The sequence below is a fragment of the Plectropomus leopardus genome, chromosome 15, assembly GCF_008729295.1.
Source record: "Plectropomus leopardus isolate mb chromosome 15, YSFRI_Pleo_2.0, whole genome shotgun sequence".
Taxonomy (NCBI): domain Eukaryota; kingdom Metazoa; phylum Chordata; class Actinopteri; order Perciformes; family Serranidae; genus Plectropomus; species Plectropomus leopardus.
This window is the reverse complement of record NC_056477.1, coordinates 17,939,451-17,957,977: the sequence shown is the minus strand read 5'-3', so window position 1 is coordinate 17,957,977 and position 18,527 is coordinate 17,939,451. Positions and strand designations below refer to the sequence as shown.

General features: G+C 38.3%; 1 protein-coding gene across 1 annotated transcript in view; it reads left to right on the top strand.

Moving 5' to 3' along the window:
* The window catches only part of eys (eyes shut homolog), a 194,179-nt gene that overhangs the window by 15,599 nt on the left and 160,053 nt on the right, over positions 1 to 18,527 (top strand). Inside the window, exons 7-11 of the mRNA XM_042502421.1 lie at positions 7,112 to 7,216; positions 11,613 to 11,752; positions 13,777 to 13,940; positions 14,098 to 14,351; positions 15,828 to 15,932. Coding sequence (XP_042358355.1) covers positions 7,112 to 7,216; positions 11,613 to 11,752; positions 13,777 to 13,940; positions 14,098 to 14,351; positions 15,828 to 15,932 — 768 coding nt within the window. The remainder of the gene's footprint in view (positions 1 to 7,111; positions 7,217 to 11,612; positions 11,753 to 13,776; positions 13,941 to 14,097; positions 14,352 to 15,827; positions 15,933 to 18,527) is intronic.

Below are 18,527 nucleotides of genomic sequence, written 5' to 3'. Positions count from 1 at the left end.
ACACAGGTAGTGAACGCCATCATTTTCTAAATATTTTACCCCTTTAAGACGTCTGTGCAGTTTCATGCAAGACATTCGACACAAAGAGCTCTTGTGCTGAGAGCTAACCATAAATTATAAATGTTTCTATTTTGCCTTTTGTTGGTTTTTTAAGGCAGATGGCATAAAAATGTCTTAAAATCTATACACAAGTCAAGAATTCCATAAAAAGTGCATGCTCTCCGTCATGCCAAAAGCAATGTACCTATTCTATGGTCATGGAAAATGCAGGTGTCTGATTGGCTGGCAGGTGTCCTTTAAAGCAACATTGTGCAACTTTTTAAAAAAAGGTCTGAAGACTTCTTCCCCCATTATTTGATTCAGTGTTAAGATGGTTTATGTCCCCTTGTGGAGATTTATAAAATTGACAATTTCTAATCTAATCTAACAGTATAATATATTCAATTTAAATACAAATAAATACAACAAGAGCATCATCTTGGAGTCTGTATGATCATATGCCCAACTGTAGCAGAAGCAGTCGTTGGATGTAAATCTTGCATCAAAGGCTCCTTCCTTCCAACAAAGCTCATTAAATATGAATTATAAAAGACATTCAAGCAAGTAAAAGAAAAATCGAAAATAAGACATTAAATAGTTCAAGTTGATATAGGGCTAAGATATAAAGTAATTTGCAAATTAAAACCAAATGTAAACAGGAATGCAGTTTATGAATATGTAAAATAAGGAGTTACATAAATGTAAATACACATAAATACAGAGGTGTAAGCAGTTTTAAAACAGTTGGAAGGTAGTAGTTACAATAATGGAAAAGTGTCAAGTGATGAGCTCCAGAGTTCAACAGTCTTGTGGCCCGCAGGGTGAAGCTGAGTCTGCTGGTGCAGGACGGGATGCTGCGTTAGCGTCTGCCAGGCGGCAGCAGGCAGAACATTCTGTGGTTTGGGGGGCTGGGGTCCCTGATTATCCTGTTGGCCTTTTTTCTGCGCTGCTGGGTTTAGACAACACAATTGCCAGAATAAAAGTTTGCATTGTATTTTTCTGTAAACCACAGATATGTTTCAATGGTACTGTTTCAATTAAGAGGATATGTTGAAACTTTACGTTTCTACACTTTTCAGTGTGTTTCAACAATTCTGTGATTTACATATGGAGAGGTATAGGTACAAAAACTACTTGTTTAGGGTAAGGAAAACTTATGTTTTGTCTTAAAATATCTGCTTTGATTGCTATAAACACGGCAAGAATTGTCCTGATGTCTCAATAAAAAAATACCTGCTTTTATTGGTCTTTAACAGTGCAACAGTACATATGAAATGTACAAATGTGACATATTTTTGGTTTGCAGAAATGTACAATGCCAACATTTTAGTCTGCTGACTGGCCCGTTAGAGGTCCTACATGGATGTCCGCCCCGTCCTTATTAATGCCACGCTCTGTAATGCTATACGGTTAAGGACAGTGCAACTATCATACAAGGTGGTGATGTAGCCAGTCAGAATACTCTCTCGATAGTTCAGCTGCAGAAGTTGCACGGTATCCTGGAGTCTGTGTTAAAACCAGTTGTCTTGGTGATGGTGTCAGTGTGGTGAGTTCAGGTAAGGTCCTTACCCATGTGAACCCAGAGGAGCCTGAAGCTGCCGACTCCCTCTTCTATAGTCCCATTGATGGACATGAGGGCGTGTCCTTGTCTCTGTCGCTTCCTGTGGTCCACAATCGGCTCATTAGTTTTGCTCATGTTGAGATGGAGGTTGTTGTTTTTGCACAAAGATGTCCAGGCTCTGACTTCCTCTCTGCAGGGAGAAGTATCCCAATACATATAGTATACTTGACTTGTGGAGTGTGCATTTGTCACTGACCTTTTAAAACATTTAAACAAACATGTTAAACAGGTTTGTTTAATCTCTTGAAGTCGGTTGTCAGCTAATATCCTTACAGCTGACATTAAATAAGCTTGAAAAAGTCTGTTCCCTGGTAACACAGTCGGAACTGTCACATCTCAGAGCAGTTTGTTTGGGGAGAGAAGGTCACATGGGTTCATTCAAAGACCTTTAACAATTTTATTGCACATTGGTCAGCAGGGTAACATACTCTTTCACTGTCAGCTTTTGGTTCAAACTCTCATGTTTGCAAGCATCCACTCTAATTAATGCCTCAAAGGACTGACACAGAGCCAGCTGAAGAGCTGCTGCTCCATAACTGACCTCTGACCTCCGACCACTCTCAGGAGGTAGTGTAAAGAAGAACTCTGCTCTGTAATCATTTTTTATTATCAAATCTAGTTGTAATAAACCGTTTTGGTGAATCCAAACAGATATTCACCAGAACTAGCACCCCCAACTAACTGGATGTTTTTAAAATGCAAATGAACTGAAAAAAAAAACAATTTCCAGACAGATATCAGTGGTTGGCTTGTAATTTACAATTCACAAGCCAACCACAGATTTTAAGCAAAAGGCCGGTTCTCTTGATGAAGCCGTTTTTTTTTTTTTAACCTTGAAGCTTATTTACCAGTAGCCTTGCCTGTTTGACATTTCTAAGGCCTGCTCCTGATTGCATTTAATCCAAGTACTCTGGCAAACTGCTCTCCTAATTAGCTGCCAGCTCGGAACATGGCCGAAAACTTGTTAAACTATCACTGACAACTGTTCTAAAAACAAACAAAAAAGGGGAACAAGGGACAGACACAAAAACAAAAGAGGCTGTTACAGAGGATGAGACTTTAGGGAAAAAAGTACAAGCCTTTTCAGTTACCGTGTTTAAAAAAGAATAAACAAACAGACAAAATCAAGTGTGATTTTAACAAGTTAGTCAATACTCCAAGACCACAAATAAGAAAAAAAAAACATTATATCAGTACCTGTTTGTAAGCAAATGTAACTGTGATACAGTACAGGCTTATAGTGTATGTCATTTGTAGAAAATGCCATTTTACTCCTCACTACAAGATTGTGTTTGAAGCATTGTTTATTTAAATTCACTATAAGACCCAGTATGTACAATTTAAGGGGATTTCGTGGCAGCTGGTGGTGAGGATTACAGATTGCAACCAGCTGAAACTTCTCCAGGTCAGAATTCCTGTAGTGTTCATTGTTCAGTGGATTTTTACCGGGAGCTAAATTATCCCAAAATATCTCCTCCTCTGCAAAACAAATAGACCCACTGATTAAAACTGGTAAAAACACAGAACAAAGCCGTTTCCCATTACAAATCAGTATTCTCTGATTCTGTATGGCATATCACCTTTTTCCTCTAATAACTTCACATCCAGATGTTCAGGAGGATTTTACAGAGAGCCAAATTATCCACAGAAGTCTCTTCCTCTCCAAAACAAACAGACTTGGTGATTTAAACTGCCAAAACCACTAAATAAAACAGCTTCATTTTAAAAGCATTGTTTTTCAGACGCTCCCGTCACAGAGGGGTTGCTAACTACAGTAGCTGACGTGAAAATTCAAGCCAGTGCCTGGTTTGTCCATTCTGGGCTGCTGTAGAAATATGGCAGTGCAATTTAACGTTTTCTGTGGAAGAGGATCCGATCCCAAACCCAAAAAACACAATAATTATAAACTTAAAATTAATACACTTAGTACATTGTATTTCATTTCTGCCAATATACCCCCCTAAATCCTACACCCTGAACCCTTGAGAAGTATAATTGTATTATCATACATTGTACCTCATCAGCAGCTAAACATCATCAATAAGATTTTGTTAGAATTTAAAAAAAAAAAGAGAGATAAAATGGAACACGGATTGGGATTCTTGCTGATCATTGTTTGTGCTGCATAGGGGTTATGATGGCACTGCACATATTGTTCCTCCTCTTGTTTTACTGCTTAAACAACCAGTGAATGTGATATTTTTTCCTTCCCCCCGTGCACTTGGGCTTTGGCCTATAGCGTATTTCTCAATCTAGCCTTAAGTCCTGACACACTTACCTGTCAGTCAGATAAGCCCTTACATAGCACTACATGAACAAGATTTTTTCCCCTCTGTTCAAAGCTGAAATCCGTTGCCAGTTCAGTAATGGAAAATTGTCTCTTGCACCATGGCAGGTCTTAGTGACTGATAGAATTCATCATTTTCTGGCATCTTGGGATTTTTGCTTTGGAATTTCAAGCCATGCAGCATAGAAAGGCCAATTTAATTTCAAGCATTGCCCAGAAACCCCACTGTACTCTATCATAGATCATAACTCAGGATACATTACTCAAGCCCCGGCATCCGTGTTTCAGTTTTGGACGGCTTAATTTTTCACACCAACAACTGCTGGCATTTATTTGCAGGTTTTATTCATACACAATCTCTTTTTTAATTGTGTGAATTATAATTAAGACATAATAGAAAAGGAATCTGGGCATGCAGTTAAATGCAAGTTCAAAATCCACAGGAGTGTGATTGAAAGAAAAAAACTGTGAAACCATCTGTAATCTTCACCTGAAACTCAAAAGGTCTTTGTAATTGAATCTTTATCTGGCTAATAACAATCAATTGGTGTTAGGAAGATGGGTAAATACTGAGGTGTTTTGCAAAAAAACAATAAAAAATAACCAGTTAATTTCAACCTTTAACCTCTTTTTAATTTTTATTTTTATTTATTTTATTTTAATTTTTTTTGCTTTTAATATTTGATCATTTCTAGATATTGCCTTACAAACGTTTTGTAGCTTACATCACCACATTTCAGAAAATTAGATCCTCATAAAAAAGGCTAAAGTACCCCATAACTGATTTTATTCACAGCTATAATTGAGGGTAGGCGTTTCTCAGATTTTAGTAGGACAAATTTGTATAATTTGCTGCAGCACAGCATGGCATATTTTGAATATAATGACCTGTAGCAACTACTGTGCAGATGATATCAATCATGGTGTTTGTGCAGTAGCATGAGGTTGCCGCTGTCAAGAAGGGACTTTCACTACATGTCATTGCCGCTTCGTTATTGATGATAGGACATTTTAAATTAATAACCTGCACTCGAAGACACCCACCCCCAACCACAGCGGCAGAACTAGCAGCTGCTGAGGCAGCTGAGCACCCAACAAATCTCCTATCAAGCAACCTGCACCCGCACCTCCTCTGCTCTCTTCAGCCGGGACAGAGCTCGTTATTAAGTGTCTATTTTCTTAACAAGAAAGTGAGCCTGTCCAACCACATCTCTCTTTGTGATTCGAGGGGCTCACCACCTGAATCCTATAGCATCTTATTTAAGGAATGTGTGAGACACTATTAGTGTTTCAGCAGAAAAGGTGCTTATATAGTTGCAGGGAGGATGGGACGACACACAATTTTATCATGGATTGTGAAACAAAGCACTCACAACAAGATGTTTTTGGTGAATTTCTATTAACAAGATAACTTTATTATCATGTCCAGCTGCATCCAAAGAGACTGCTGGGCAAGCAACAATAAAAAAGACTGCAAAATCAGACTGCATTTGCACCTATCATAAAAAATGCAAAAGTTCTTAATCAAGCATTTGCAGATATATGGCAGGATATGATGCTGTTCCAAATAGTTGAAAATCTTGAATTTTTTCACCTAAAAGGATGTAACACTTAAGGTAAATTGGTTTCATTGGCATTATATTAGTTTTAAGCATATTTTGATGTTTATCGAGGTAATTATCCAGGATTATTTCATTTTTATATTTCCCCATGCATACTTGCAGCAACACTTAAAGCTGTTTAGAGAAGATCGATACCATTTTCGTATTTACCAGCACCTTCTCATTCCTCATACTGCCGCTTTTGCAGTGGTTTCTGTGCAACATCCCGACACCAAAAGCCACCTTTCGCATCCACATGAGGCGCCGCTGGATGTTATCAGCTGGGAATGCAGACAGACAGAACCATTCGCATCCGCATTAATATGCAGCTGGATGGCGTCAGGTTGAAACGCTGCCGTTAATGATGCAATATAACGAGTGTGAAGGTAGTACAGTGTGGGTGGGAGGGGCAGTGTTCGCTTCCTGTCTGAATGTGATGTTTTATTTCTACACCTTACAATTTGCCTCTTTTGCTTAATCCTAACTATCCGTGCTGGCATGTGCTTTTGTTGACGTCCCAGCATCGGTTGCCTCGCATGTGTTGTCTAAACGTGAAACCATGCAGCATCATCTCACCATGTTCATTTGCTGACATCACGGTAACGTCAGCAGCAGATGCAGAGGGATACCTAGAGCGTGATATATAGACGCAGAAATCCACTGCAAAGCAGCAATATATAATGACTTTAGATGAAAACATGTTCTATCTACATACTAAATATGAAACTAAAGCCAACAGCCAATTATCCTAGCTTAGCATACAAATTGAAAGCAGGGGAAAACAGCTAGCCTGACTCCAGGTTGTCTTTTTTACCAGCCAAGAAATAGCCTGGCACATAAGCCTTATGCAACCATTACTTGTTTTTACACTTTGGTCTTTGCACCTGTTTGAACAAACATATTTATTTATTTTTTAACCTCTCTTTTACCAGAAATAGTCCCATTGAGTTTCAAAATTACTTTTTCAAGGGAGTCCTGGAAAAGACAGCAGCATGAAGAATGTCATATAAAAAACAGACACAAACAAACACAATAAAAGTAAAACTTAAAATAAACAGCCAATTAGCAGGGTTCAGAAACTGGACATATGCATTTAGTGCATATGTGTACTAGTGTACTAATAGTGCACTTTACAGTTGTAAGCTACGTTATCTGGTTCCCTCTGCTGCCATTCTTTATGCGAAGCTAAGTTAATCAACTGCTGGCTGTACCTTCATATTTAGCTTAAGGATTTGAAAGTAAAGTCCACAATCCTATCTATCTCTGGGCAAGAATATGTTTTTCCTAAAAAGGTCCTTTAAGAGTTGCCTGTGAGAGTTTGAGACCCCTTTTTCTTGAACAATAATAATGTCACAAACATTCCTGTAAAAAGATCCTGTAGGAAAGGTGTAGTTACTGAATATGGCAAATAATTTTCATACAGTAACAGGGGCTTTGGCAAAGTTATATTTTAACCATGCAATGTGCAGGTAATGACAATATGACAATATGTTATCACTTACGAGGAGATCTATGATTAGATGGAGATGTGATACAAATTTAACCTTTTCTTTCTATTTTCAGGAACAAACTGTGAGACAGAGATCAACGAGTGTGACTCCAGTCCCTGTCAGCACAATGGCACATGCTCTGACTTGCTAGGACACCACAAATGCCAGTGTCCTACAGGTATGCTAGGCTATTGCCAAAACTCGAGCTTTGTAATGACATTTAAGTGATATCTTTGTTAGCTGTGGTAACAGGCAGTGCTGCAGACCTTTACGCAGCGAGTGGGGCCTCAGATCCGCAGCCATCTCAGTGTACACTGAAAACCAAAGGCGATTAGCCTTTGCCAACGGGGCCCCTAGACGGTGACTCATCCTGCCTCAGGAAGTTAGGCTAGAGATGTCAGCATGATTCACTTCCTCACATGAATCATATTTCTTACTTATATCCTGTTGTATTTTCTATTCTTTGGTTTCTTTTTTAGTTACACCTTTGAAACCTGAGCTTGATTTCTTTAAAGAACATGAAAAAGGTAATGAAAAAGTGAAGAGACCCAAAAATTAGCACAAAAAATGTATAAAGAAAAGAAAACTTGAAACAAAACAAACAAATAAGGTAATTACCTGTATAATACCGAAATAATACCAGTTAAAAAAAGAACAACAAACCAACAAACGAGGACATTAACTAAAAAATAATTATATTATAAAATAATATTTCCTTATAATAATTTTAAATATATAATAACAATCATTACAAAAAAGTTGGGGTTTTTTTACATTTATCCCTAGCTTTTATTTAAATAGAATTTTACATATTTACTAATTTCTTGCTATTAACTCATTGACTTTTTGTGCTCAGGCTTCAAATGTTTGATACTTATGAAGGCATCTGAACATAGAAAAAGGATGTCAGTCGTCTTTAAGGGTTAATGAATATATTCAAAATTGTTCCCAATATGTTTAAATCATGCACTCAAGTACCTTATATTATGAAACTATTAAAAAAGCCATTATAAAAGCCCCCACTTCTCACTAATCACAACATGCTCCACTGTGCAGTATAGAGGCAAGAAAGCACAGTCACACTCTCCGTCACATTATTCACAGTATCAGTTTACAGCCTTGGCCTGTGATTGACAGCCGAGAAAAAGTTCATTGCCAGAGCTCAATAATGAAACCAAAGTGTGCAAATATATTAATGGGAGTTTCATAATATTATATTACGAAAGGCCCGTTAATATAATTTACTGTAAGTACTTATTGTGCCTGACGGGCTGAGTCTGAATTTACATTCACTGAACGTAAACTGATGGACCACTGGCGGAGCTTGGAGTTGCTGGCAGGGCACAGTAAGTGTGTCTGGCAGTTGCTCTTGCCCATTTCACTGGAACATTTTCCTGCACATACAGACCAAAGACACTGTGGGCACAGCGTCTTAGTGGCCAGATGATGTTTTTCTCACAAGAATTTACCGCTGTTATTTTTAGCTGTTGTTCTCAGCAAATGTTTTTTGGCTCTTTGGGGAAATGTAACATTGACGGTAATGAAACATTGTGTTTGTTCACTCTTGTTCAATTAAACATTAAAGGACAATACCGGTGTTAATGACACGTGGGTCACAGAGTCCGTTCGCCTCATCAGCTGCTGAAGCAAGGCACATTAGAGTCACTATTTAAGGTGACATTCAGAGGTGGCATTGTGTTTTCATCAACTGATGAATTGTGTCGGCCCTTGAAATGTCTTAAGAGCAACTCTCTGTAGTTTAAAAGATTGTGAATGATAGTTTGAAGCATTATTCATCCATCCATCCTTTTCCTCTGCCGCTTATCCTGCTCAGGGTTGTGAAGGCCTGGCGAGACATAGGGCACACCCTGGACAGGTTGCCAGTTGATCTCGGGGCTCAGAAACAGAAAAACAAAGTCGTACCTATGGGGAATTTGGAGTTTCCAGTTCACTTATTAACTGGCATGTCTTTGAACTTTGGGAGGAAACCGGGGGAAAACTTTGCAGACACAAGGAGAACTTAAAAACTCTTCTAAAGGCCAGCAGGTTTTTAACACAGGACCTTCTGACGTACAATTAGCGATGCAATAATGACATAGAAATCTAAACCATAATTGTTCTGGTACCTAAAAAGGGAACATTACAGTGCTTCTTTCTTAAAGCTAAATCCTACTTTGTCAACACATAGAAATGTGCTCACTAAAAAGATATTTCACTGGGACATTTCCCATTCTCATCCCTGGGGTAAGGAAGTGAAATCCTTATTTTATTTGAATGATTTTGTATTTATTTTGCAGAAAAAGATACTCTGTGATATTGAGAAGATTATGAGCAAAATTTTCCTCATGTATAGAAAAAAAAGATCTTTTGATATATGGTACAAACCAAAATTACAAAGTTGTCTCATAAAAATAGCGCTACAATATAGAAGGTCTCGTGAAGTGTAATGTAAACAAAAAGCAAAGATCCCTTCGTGCACAGTTACGCTGGGGAAGATTACCATTAGCCTAAAAGACTGATAGGTTTAATGTCATTTCAGAGGAGGACAGGCATCATTTGCTATGTGACAGAGTAGAAATTGAGACTGAGGTTTATTTTTTGTTTTACTTTCCTGCATAGAAAGATTTAAGGAATGCACTTTTCAGTAAAATGACCTCCATTAATGTTTGTTTCTTTTGGTTGGATGACTATGAAAAATCTGAGTTATGTTTTAGAAGGGGAACCTTGTTTGTGGCAGAATTTGTTTGCCGGGCCTTGGATAGAATGCAGAGTATTAAATTAGGTGACTGAGCAGTAAGATGACGTGTATTTTGGCTTAATAACTGCAACAATATTGTAATGGTGTCTTGCAAACCCATCAGAGTTGGGGACATGTTTGTGTGCATGTCACTGAATAAAGAAACAAACACTGCAGTGAACTGATTAGGGGAAAAATCATTTCACAAAGAAGGCTAGGTGTGTGTTACACACGTTCATTCCTTGATCAGCGGTTTAAAATTAAGCTTTAGAATTTTGAATATGACCATTTATATATCTTAAGTATATGAGTTTTTCGGTTTTAATTCTCTTTTTCCCTATATACCAGATCTGTTGTGACTGTTACTGTGGTTTTTGGGTGAGCATCCTTGTGGAAATCTGGCTGTGATGTTAGAGGAATGACTCGGTGGGCTGATGGCTATGTCATTGAGGTTATCGAGTGGGAACCTCCCATCACAGATGTCAAGTTGAATTAGACCCGCGACACCCCAGAAGGCTCAACAGTTATCACGTGCCACCCCCGTGACACCTGCTCAAAGCACCGACCAGGACTGTACCCATCCGTACTGGCCTGTCTCTACATTCAGGAACATAGATGTTCCTCAAATGCACCTACACTGACTGTATTTGCCCTCTCACTATAAATATCAACTGTAAGCCTAAATTGCATATTGTGTGGACCAACACTAAGAAGCTTTTAAAAGTGTAAGACGATTATGCAGAGAGTAGAAAGTGTTGTTTGACCACCGACGTGACACTGATATTTGCTGTATCTCCCATCTTAAACACGAGCTAACCATACTTTGCACACAAGCTGGTGCCTTTTCTTTTCAGCCTGAGCCATCAGTTGCTCTTTTCAGCTGTCTCTGAAACTGCCTTTGCAGCCTGCCTTAATCCCTGATCATGAATCCCTAACTCCCTAAGTAAACTGGTACTAGATGTGGCCACAGATCCATGGTAACAAAATTCCACAGGGCACACCCTGGCTTTCCAGCCTTGCTACTAAATCCCATCTGTTATCTCAGTAAACCTAAGCCTCTTCCGCTCATATGCGTCATCTGCTGCATCTTCTCATGGTGAAGTGAGTTCTACAATGTAAGAAAATAGTCTGGTGAGTGTTGAACCACAGAACCAAGCAAAGGCTTAAGACATGGCTGGAATTATAAGTTGCTGGCTACTTTCTTTTTCCCAAGCACCTGCTGGTAAATATATTACCAACACTATACAATGTGCTTTCCTTAAATGAAATAATCATTGTATATTAATTACTGTCTCTAACTCTGATTCTAAAATTACTAGAAGATGGGAGTTGGATTATTGCATAATGCTTCTCTAAGTTATTAACTTACTCAGAATGCTGCTTTGTAAAGGACCCAGCGGGCTTTGGATCGACCCATGCATCACTACAACCAAACCCTTTTCTGGTCATCCACACATTTGATAATGCTTACAGATGTCCATTTAAGTCGAAACAGCAAATAAATAGTGATCAAACAAAGAAAAATGTATTGGAGTGGAATGGAAGCAGCACAATACGAAAGTTTGCCTAACCAAACTTAAGTAAAGAAATTGAGAATCAAGTTAAACACAAAGTCAGGAAGGCACTGCGGCGCATCAACTATGCTTCAAAATAGCGACAATCTTCTAGGTGACCCACAATTGGCCCAATACTGGCCCAGTTTATGAGATATAAAGTAGAGTTGACGGTGACATTAATCAAAGATGGCTTTGCGGCACATCTGGTTAAGTATTGCATTAGTTACATTTTCTGGATGAAATCTTTTTCTTCTTTTTATGTATTTTTTTGTTTTTTTCAGGTTTCTTGGGAGAGAATTGCGAAGTTGATGTAGATGCTTGTGCTCTTCCCAACAACACATGTCCACCGCTGACTCAGTGTTTGGATCTCCCAGTTGGCCTTGAATACACCTGCCGTGTGCCCTGCCCTCAAAACCTTCAAGTGGGTAAAAAAAATAAATCTAAATAGTCTATTTGTCTTCATCTGCTGTTCTGTTAAGTATTCCTCTTAAGTCCTATACATGTTTAAAGAGCTCCCAATTTTCTGCTAATTTCTCTTGAAGCGATGTCTATGTATTCTCTACAACAGTGCAGCAACATTATCACAACAGCAGGGGACCATAACAAGCAAATTAATGAGGATGTTGTATGTAATATTCTCCTGTTTTATTTAAAGGAATTTCAGCACTGTTGTTTTTGTTTATTTTTAAATTGTATTTTTTCACACAAGCACTAAGAACAGTCATCACATTTATATCTAGTTGGGTTGGTGGAACAGTATGACTGCATTTCCAATAGGCACTTTGACACTTTGGCATAAGAACTAAATCAAACTGGGATTGAAAATAAATGCAGAAAGCATTGTCTTTTGTGGGTTAAAACACTTTAACTTTCATATGTTGAGTAAAAAATGGGAATGCCTGCAGATATTTATAGTAACCTGCAAAATGTCTGCAAACTGTCACCACAAACTGAATTATAATATTGAGGACTTAAGTTAGAAGGTATCAAATATTAATTCAGTATCTTATTTATAAAATGTGGGATAATCCTTTGTTATACACAGGGATAAAAATAAGCATAAGTCCCACAGGAAGATTGACAGCAAATGCGATAATCCATAAACACAGCAATCAGCTGGTGCTGAAGCTGAACAGTATGTTGGTTTACCCAGGAAGAAAGCTGTATGAAAACATTGACTGCAGAGGGAGTTCACAGCTTTTTTGTGACTTTTATTGATACCGTGCTGTGTGAAACAGAACCGATACAAAAATGAAGTTAAGTAACAGATTCTGACCCATGACCTGACTCAAAATACACAAACATCTTGTTAGTGGCTAAGGTATTGAATTATATATCTGCAGTATATTGCATGCTGCATTTTTTTTAAAGAAACAGTGTATAGTATTTAGTGGCATCTAGCAGTGAGGATTTCAGATTGCAACCACCTGACATGTTGCCGAGGTGCTATTAACTAAAACAGTGGGAGGGCAAAAGCGAATGTCCCTATCTAGAACAAGTCAGCCTACTCCATATGTAGATAAAACGGCTCTTTCAAAGGTGGCAAAAACACAAGGATTCCAGTATTCAGGTGATTATACCATAAAGAAAACATACATATCTATTTTATATTTAATTTCTGCCCATATATCCCCCTAAATCCTACATCCTGGACCTTAAAATCATTCATTTTTATGTTTTTTTTTTTTATTTTGAATGTGGTCCCACATCCTGTAGATATTTGAGCAGTCATGATTGTAGAAGACTAAGCTGCATTCGTGTGATTGTTTGTCAGGGTATTGGTTTGGCATGCAGGAGGGGAGCACATTTACAGGGCTGAAAAGGCCTCTGCCACCTGACGCGGATGAGTGGCGCTGAAGATTTTCAATGTCTGTATTTTTGAATGCATCGATGTCTTTATGTATGGATGAACCCCCCCCCCCCCCCCCTTTTTCGTTTTAAAAAGAAGCATCCAAACCTGAACAGAGGAGCTCCTTCAGATGACAGATGGAGATGATCACTCACTGTGGAGAAAGCCTCTTGTTGGCCCCCTTACAGAAATGCCATGATGTCTGCATTATACACCTTCCCACAAGACAGCTCTTCCCTCGGCCCCTTTGTTTCCCCTCTACTATATATATACACATGTAACAGCAAGCAGGCATATTTGTGTTGTTACAGGGAGCTCTTGGGAGGTTTAGCCCTCAATGACCATTGATCTTGTCTTGTAAGACATGATGTAGATGCTACATGGAATACTGAGTGAACCCAGTAAAAAGCATGAATTAGTATTCATGAGTGTGTCATGTGGTTGAAGCTCATTTTCAAGCAGCCAGGAGCAAGAAAAGATTAGGGGTTGCATTGTCAAAAAATGCTTATATTTTTAACCAGAATGGGCTCATTGCAATCTGAATTTTTTTTCTACAAGCAACGTATTTCATGGCATCTTCTCTCTTTTATCAACAGCCATGTGCCAATGAAGGACGCTGTGTGTTGAATGATGCCGGTAGCTACACGTGTATCTGCACACCTGGTTGGTCCAGTCAGAACTGCCGTATAAATGTCAATGATTGTGTTCAACATTGGTGTCAAAATGGAGCCACTTGTGTGGATGAGATTGATGGTTACAGGTGAGTGTTTCATATCTTGATTGTCTTCAAGGCCATTCAGGCACCAGAATGTCAATGATTGTAGAAGCCGTGACATTTACTGTTATTTTCCTTCAGGGCTGAAAGAATTCCTCTACCTCTACACAGTATTAAGACATTCTCTTTAATCTGTTACTAGCTGCCTTTGTCCCGGAGGATACACAGGTGTCTACTGTGAAGAGGACATTGATTACTGCGCCGGCCATCACTGCTCTGAACATGGTGTTTGCCTGGACCAGCAGTATAACTTTACCTGCCGCTGCATGCCTGGATTTGAAGGGGTGCTCTGTGAACTGGAAACAAATGAGTGCAACAGCTTCCCCTGTGCAAGTGGCGCCACCTGTGTGGACCTAATCAGTGATTATCGGTGCCACTGTCCCCCAGGGTTTGAGGGTATGAGACCATCTGATGCGAATGTGAGCCTATTTGCAGCCATTAGTATGGCGAGCCACAGGAATATCAGGTGTTTGAATGTTGAGAGAGAAATATGCTGCGTTCACACAGAGAGTTTATCAGAATTTGCTCGCCATTTCTGAAGATTAGGTACAATTTTAACATTGAATTTTGATATGTGTAATGGTCAGGTAAAATATCAGTCCGGTCTGCAGTACATATTGCATTGTACATTTCTGCAAACCACAGATATGTCTTGCAGATTAATTACAGAATTTCTATAATTAATTGTGTAATCATATTTTTTAATCACGTTTTCAATTTCATACCAGTATCTTCACCCTAGCATAAAAAACTCAGCCCACTACAGTGTCTTGAAGATGGCAACGTCGGCTGGTGATTACATGATTTTAGAAAATTATCGTGTTTATTATAAACTTAAATCGCATTGTTATTAAGGCGTTAACGGTGACAGCATTAAAAAAATTGTAGCTTGAAAGTATGCATTCATTCATCACTATTAATGAGGTGCCAGTTTATATCATAATAATGTAACATCTGTGTTAAAGTTACCTGTTACAATTAATGCCATGTTTATGTGAAAACTTGTCAACTAATAATATAAAAAGTTTCCTCTTATATATTTAATAATGCTAGATAATGCACATTTAAAATAGCTTGTCTTTGGGATAATGCAGACAGGTAATACTACCAATCTTTGCCTTGTGTGGTGAAAATGTTTAAATTGAACAGTGGTGCAGTAACGTTTAAGCAGTTAAATGAATTAGTATTGGCTGGCATAACGATTCGGCTCAGAGTGTGTAGCACAAAGTGTGTCTCGTACGGTTTATTTAGGCTGGAGGTACACTCAGCAGCTTCCTTAATTATGTCAGTATCTTACAGTACATGATTAACAGAGTACTTGCCAGTGAACAGGGTCGTGATGGCAAAAGTACAGTACAATTACCTTTGGTGTCGACAGCAGTGCAGATAGAAGAGCTATGAGCTCTCCGACTCATGAAGAACCAAGAGGTCTGAAATATCGCTAGAGGCCAGGCCTGGTGGAGCATTAAATTTGTCAGTAAAATCTGGAATCAATTCCATATCTAACTCTTGCCCAGAGGATAATACAATTGAGGTTACACCATTCTCTGCATACATACAAGCTGCAACATGTTGAACACATAATTATTCAATCACAATTGGGCCAGTGGAATCAGAAGCAATCAGCTGCCTCATGAAATAAAATCTTGTCACAAAAATAAAGAAGAAAAAAAGAAATGGTGTGTCCCGTGGTTGGGAAAATAAACTGAAATGTGCACTGCACATGTTGTGAATGTGTTTTAAAAAAGAGCTTCACACCCTCAGTATTTATCAAATGTCCACAATGGCAGCAAAATGCATTGGTAGAAACATAATTTAAACTGTACTCCATGTGACATTAAATGGAGTTTATTTGTTTCTCTTCTCCTGCAGGAAGAACCTGCTCTGAGAATGTAAATGATTGCTGGTCGCAGCCTTGTCTAAATGGAGGCTCATGCATGGATCTGATAAATGACTACATTTGTCATTGTCCTCTTGGTAAGTACCAACTACTTTTGCATTATTGAGCATGTTTACAAAAATATCATGCTATTAATTTTCTGTGTACTGTACCCTGGGAATACGTGAAAAGTTTATTTCTCCTGCATTTACATACAAACTTGTTTCTTCATGTTGATCGTTTTTCATGTTTTGCTCGAGATGTGCTTCCAAAGATAGCTAAGACTGGAATTATCAAGGACTCGAAACCACTTAAAATAAGCATCTAAAAAGCCTCTACACAAAGCGAATAGAGATATTAAATCTGTATTATGGGCTAGGGTTCAGTTTTATATTTTATTTTTTATAATCAAGGTTAGAAGTGATGTTAATAGGCCTGCAATAAAAACAGCTGTGTTTTCTTTCTTGCTAATGCACTTAAAGGAGCAGTGCGTAGGATTTAGTGGTATCTTGCAGTGAGGATTTCATTTTGCAACCAGCTGAAACTTCTCCCATGTGCCAAGGGTGAACTCCTGGTTGGGACTCCTTCAGTGTTTATTGTTCAAGAGATTTCTTCCCCTCCAAATCAAACAAACCTGGTAATTAAAACCTGTAAAAACAATAAATACAATAGTTTCACGTTACAAATAAGTGTGTTTACTACTAACACTGTTCAGTTGTAGCAGAAGGGAGCCAAATTATCTGCAGAGGTCTCCTCCTCTCCAAACAAAACTGACTTTTTGATTTAAACCTGACAAAACACTGAATTAAGCAGTTTTCCATTTAAAAAATCTGGGATTTTTCAATACTGCTCATTGTGTAGGGGCTACTAACAACAATGCCCAATGCAAAAACAGAAATGGCCCCATCCATAGCCAATGTTTGGTTTGACCGTTCTGGGCTAGTGTAGAAACATGACAGTGCAGTATGGCAGACACTGTCTACAAGGACCCTATGCAGATAGAAACGGTTTATTCTAACGTAAAGAAAACAAATTTTATTTTCAGTTGATTTTACACAAAACAAAACTAAACTTATTATCTTATGTCCCATTTCGGCAAATATATAGCCCTAAATCCTACACACTGGACCTCTGAACATGACTTCCTAATTAGATTGAGACTTCGTTTTCAGTATTGTCCTCTAATCAAGTGACACTGTGTATTACATACTACTGTATGCTAGACATTTTATGGCACATGTTCCTGAGTGGATCCATAATCAGGATGTAATAAGAGGGAGCTTTTGCCTTTCCAAGTGTGCGGCTGATTTTACTGCGCCCTTCGGTAATAAAAGACTTAATCACTCCTTGATTGCACAAGTCAGAACGCAGCAGTCCAATGTCACATTCAATGGTCAAAAGCCCCACTCCACAGAACAGGACTCACAGACAAATATTTGACAAATAAAACCCACAAAACACACACTCTGGTGCTGGGCGATGGGTCCGTTCTGCTAAATCATTCCACAAAGGCAGAGGAACTGCGTGGGTTATGCTAGATGTTTTTTCCTGTTGTTTTTTTTTTTTTTAAATCTACCCTTGTATTTGTTTGTATTTGATGTAGTGAAACAATATCACCGTTTTTGTTGTCATTGTGCATCATGTTTTAGTTCTCTGTTTCTTTTGCTCAGCCAAATATTCCCCCTATTTTACTGCACAATAAATCAGCTCAAATGTGGGTGAAGTCATTAAAACATTTACTGCCGTGAAACATGTGCAGCACCTGTTATGGTGTGTTTTTATGACATTATAGACATTGCAAATGCATCACTGTAAATAATCTGCTTTTATAATATTTTTTGCCCTTTGCCCAAATTAGATTTAGACAAAACCAGAACACCAATGTGTCGGTAAAGCCTCCATTACTGTTTTGATTTCATTGACAGATTTATAGACAGGTGTTTCTGATCACTTTATCTTTTTAGAAATTCAATTACATAAATGGTCTGTCAGGTTTGCTTGCGTCTCCCAACGAAAACACACATAAAGAATCAGAATCAGAGTATCACTATTTTTCTATCTTGTGTTCTGACCCTTTCCTGCCTCGGTCTCCTGTTTGCAATGTGTGTTGTCCAGTTGTTCTTTATTATCATTGCATGTTTGTTCTGTGTTATTAGGAATGGGAATAAACAAGAAGGATCTCAGGAATACTTCCAAGGTTGCACATTCCAAATTTGTTGTTTTGGTGACTAATACAAATGTTTAATCTGCGCCTGGATCTGCATCAAAACACACAAAGTGATTGGCAATCATGCTAATTACTTGATGGCAGCCATCATTTTTGGAAAATGTCTAAATCCTGTCAGAGTCAGACTCATGACCATGAAGTCAGCAAATGAATGATGTTGTCCTGTCACTTAGCTCGACCAAATTTTGCAGCATGTGCCTTTAGAAACGCATGTGCATTTCATCTTAATTTAGGCTATGTTAAGACTGCAAAGAAAAGTGGCCCAGATCTGATTATTTGTGCTTATATGTAACTCAGATCTGCTCTTTGTAACAATTTGTACAGCAGAAATTACATTGAATTTGATCTTTTAAATTCTGATTTAGGTCTCTGTCATATGTGGTCTTAAATCAGATACAGATGTGATATTTTGCAACGTGACCTCAGTCTAAACAGTTATATAGAATTAAGTTGACTTTTGCATCAC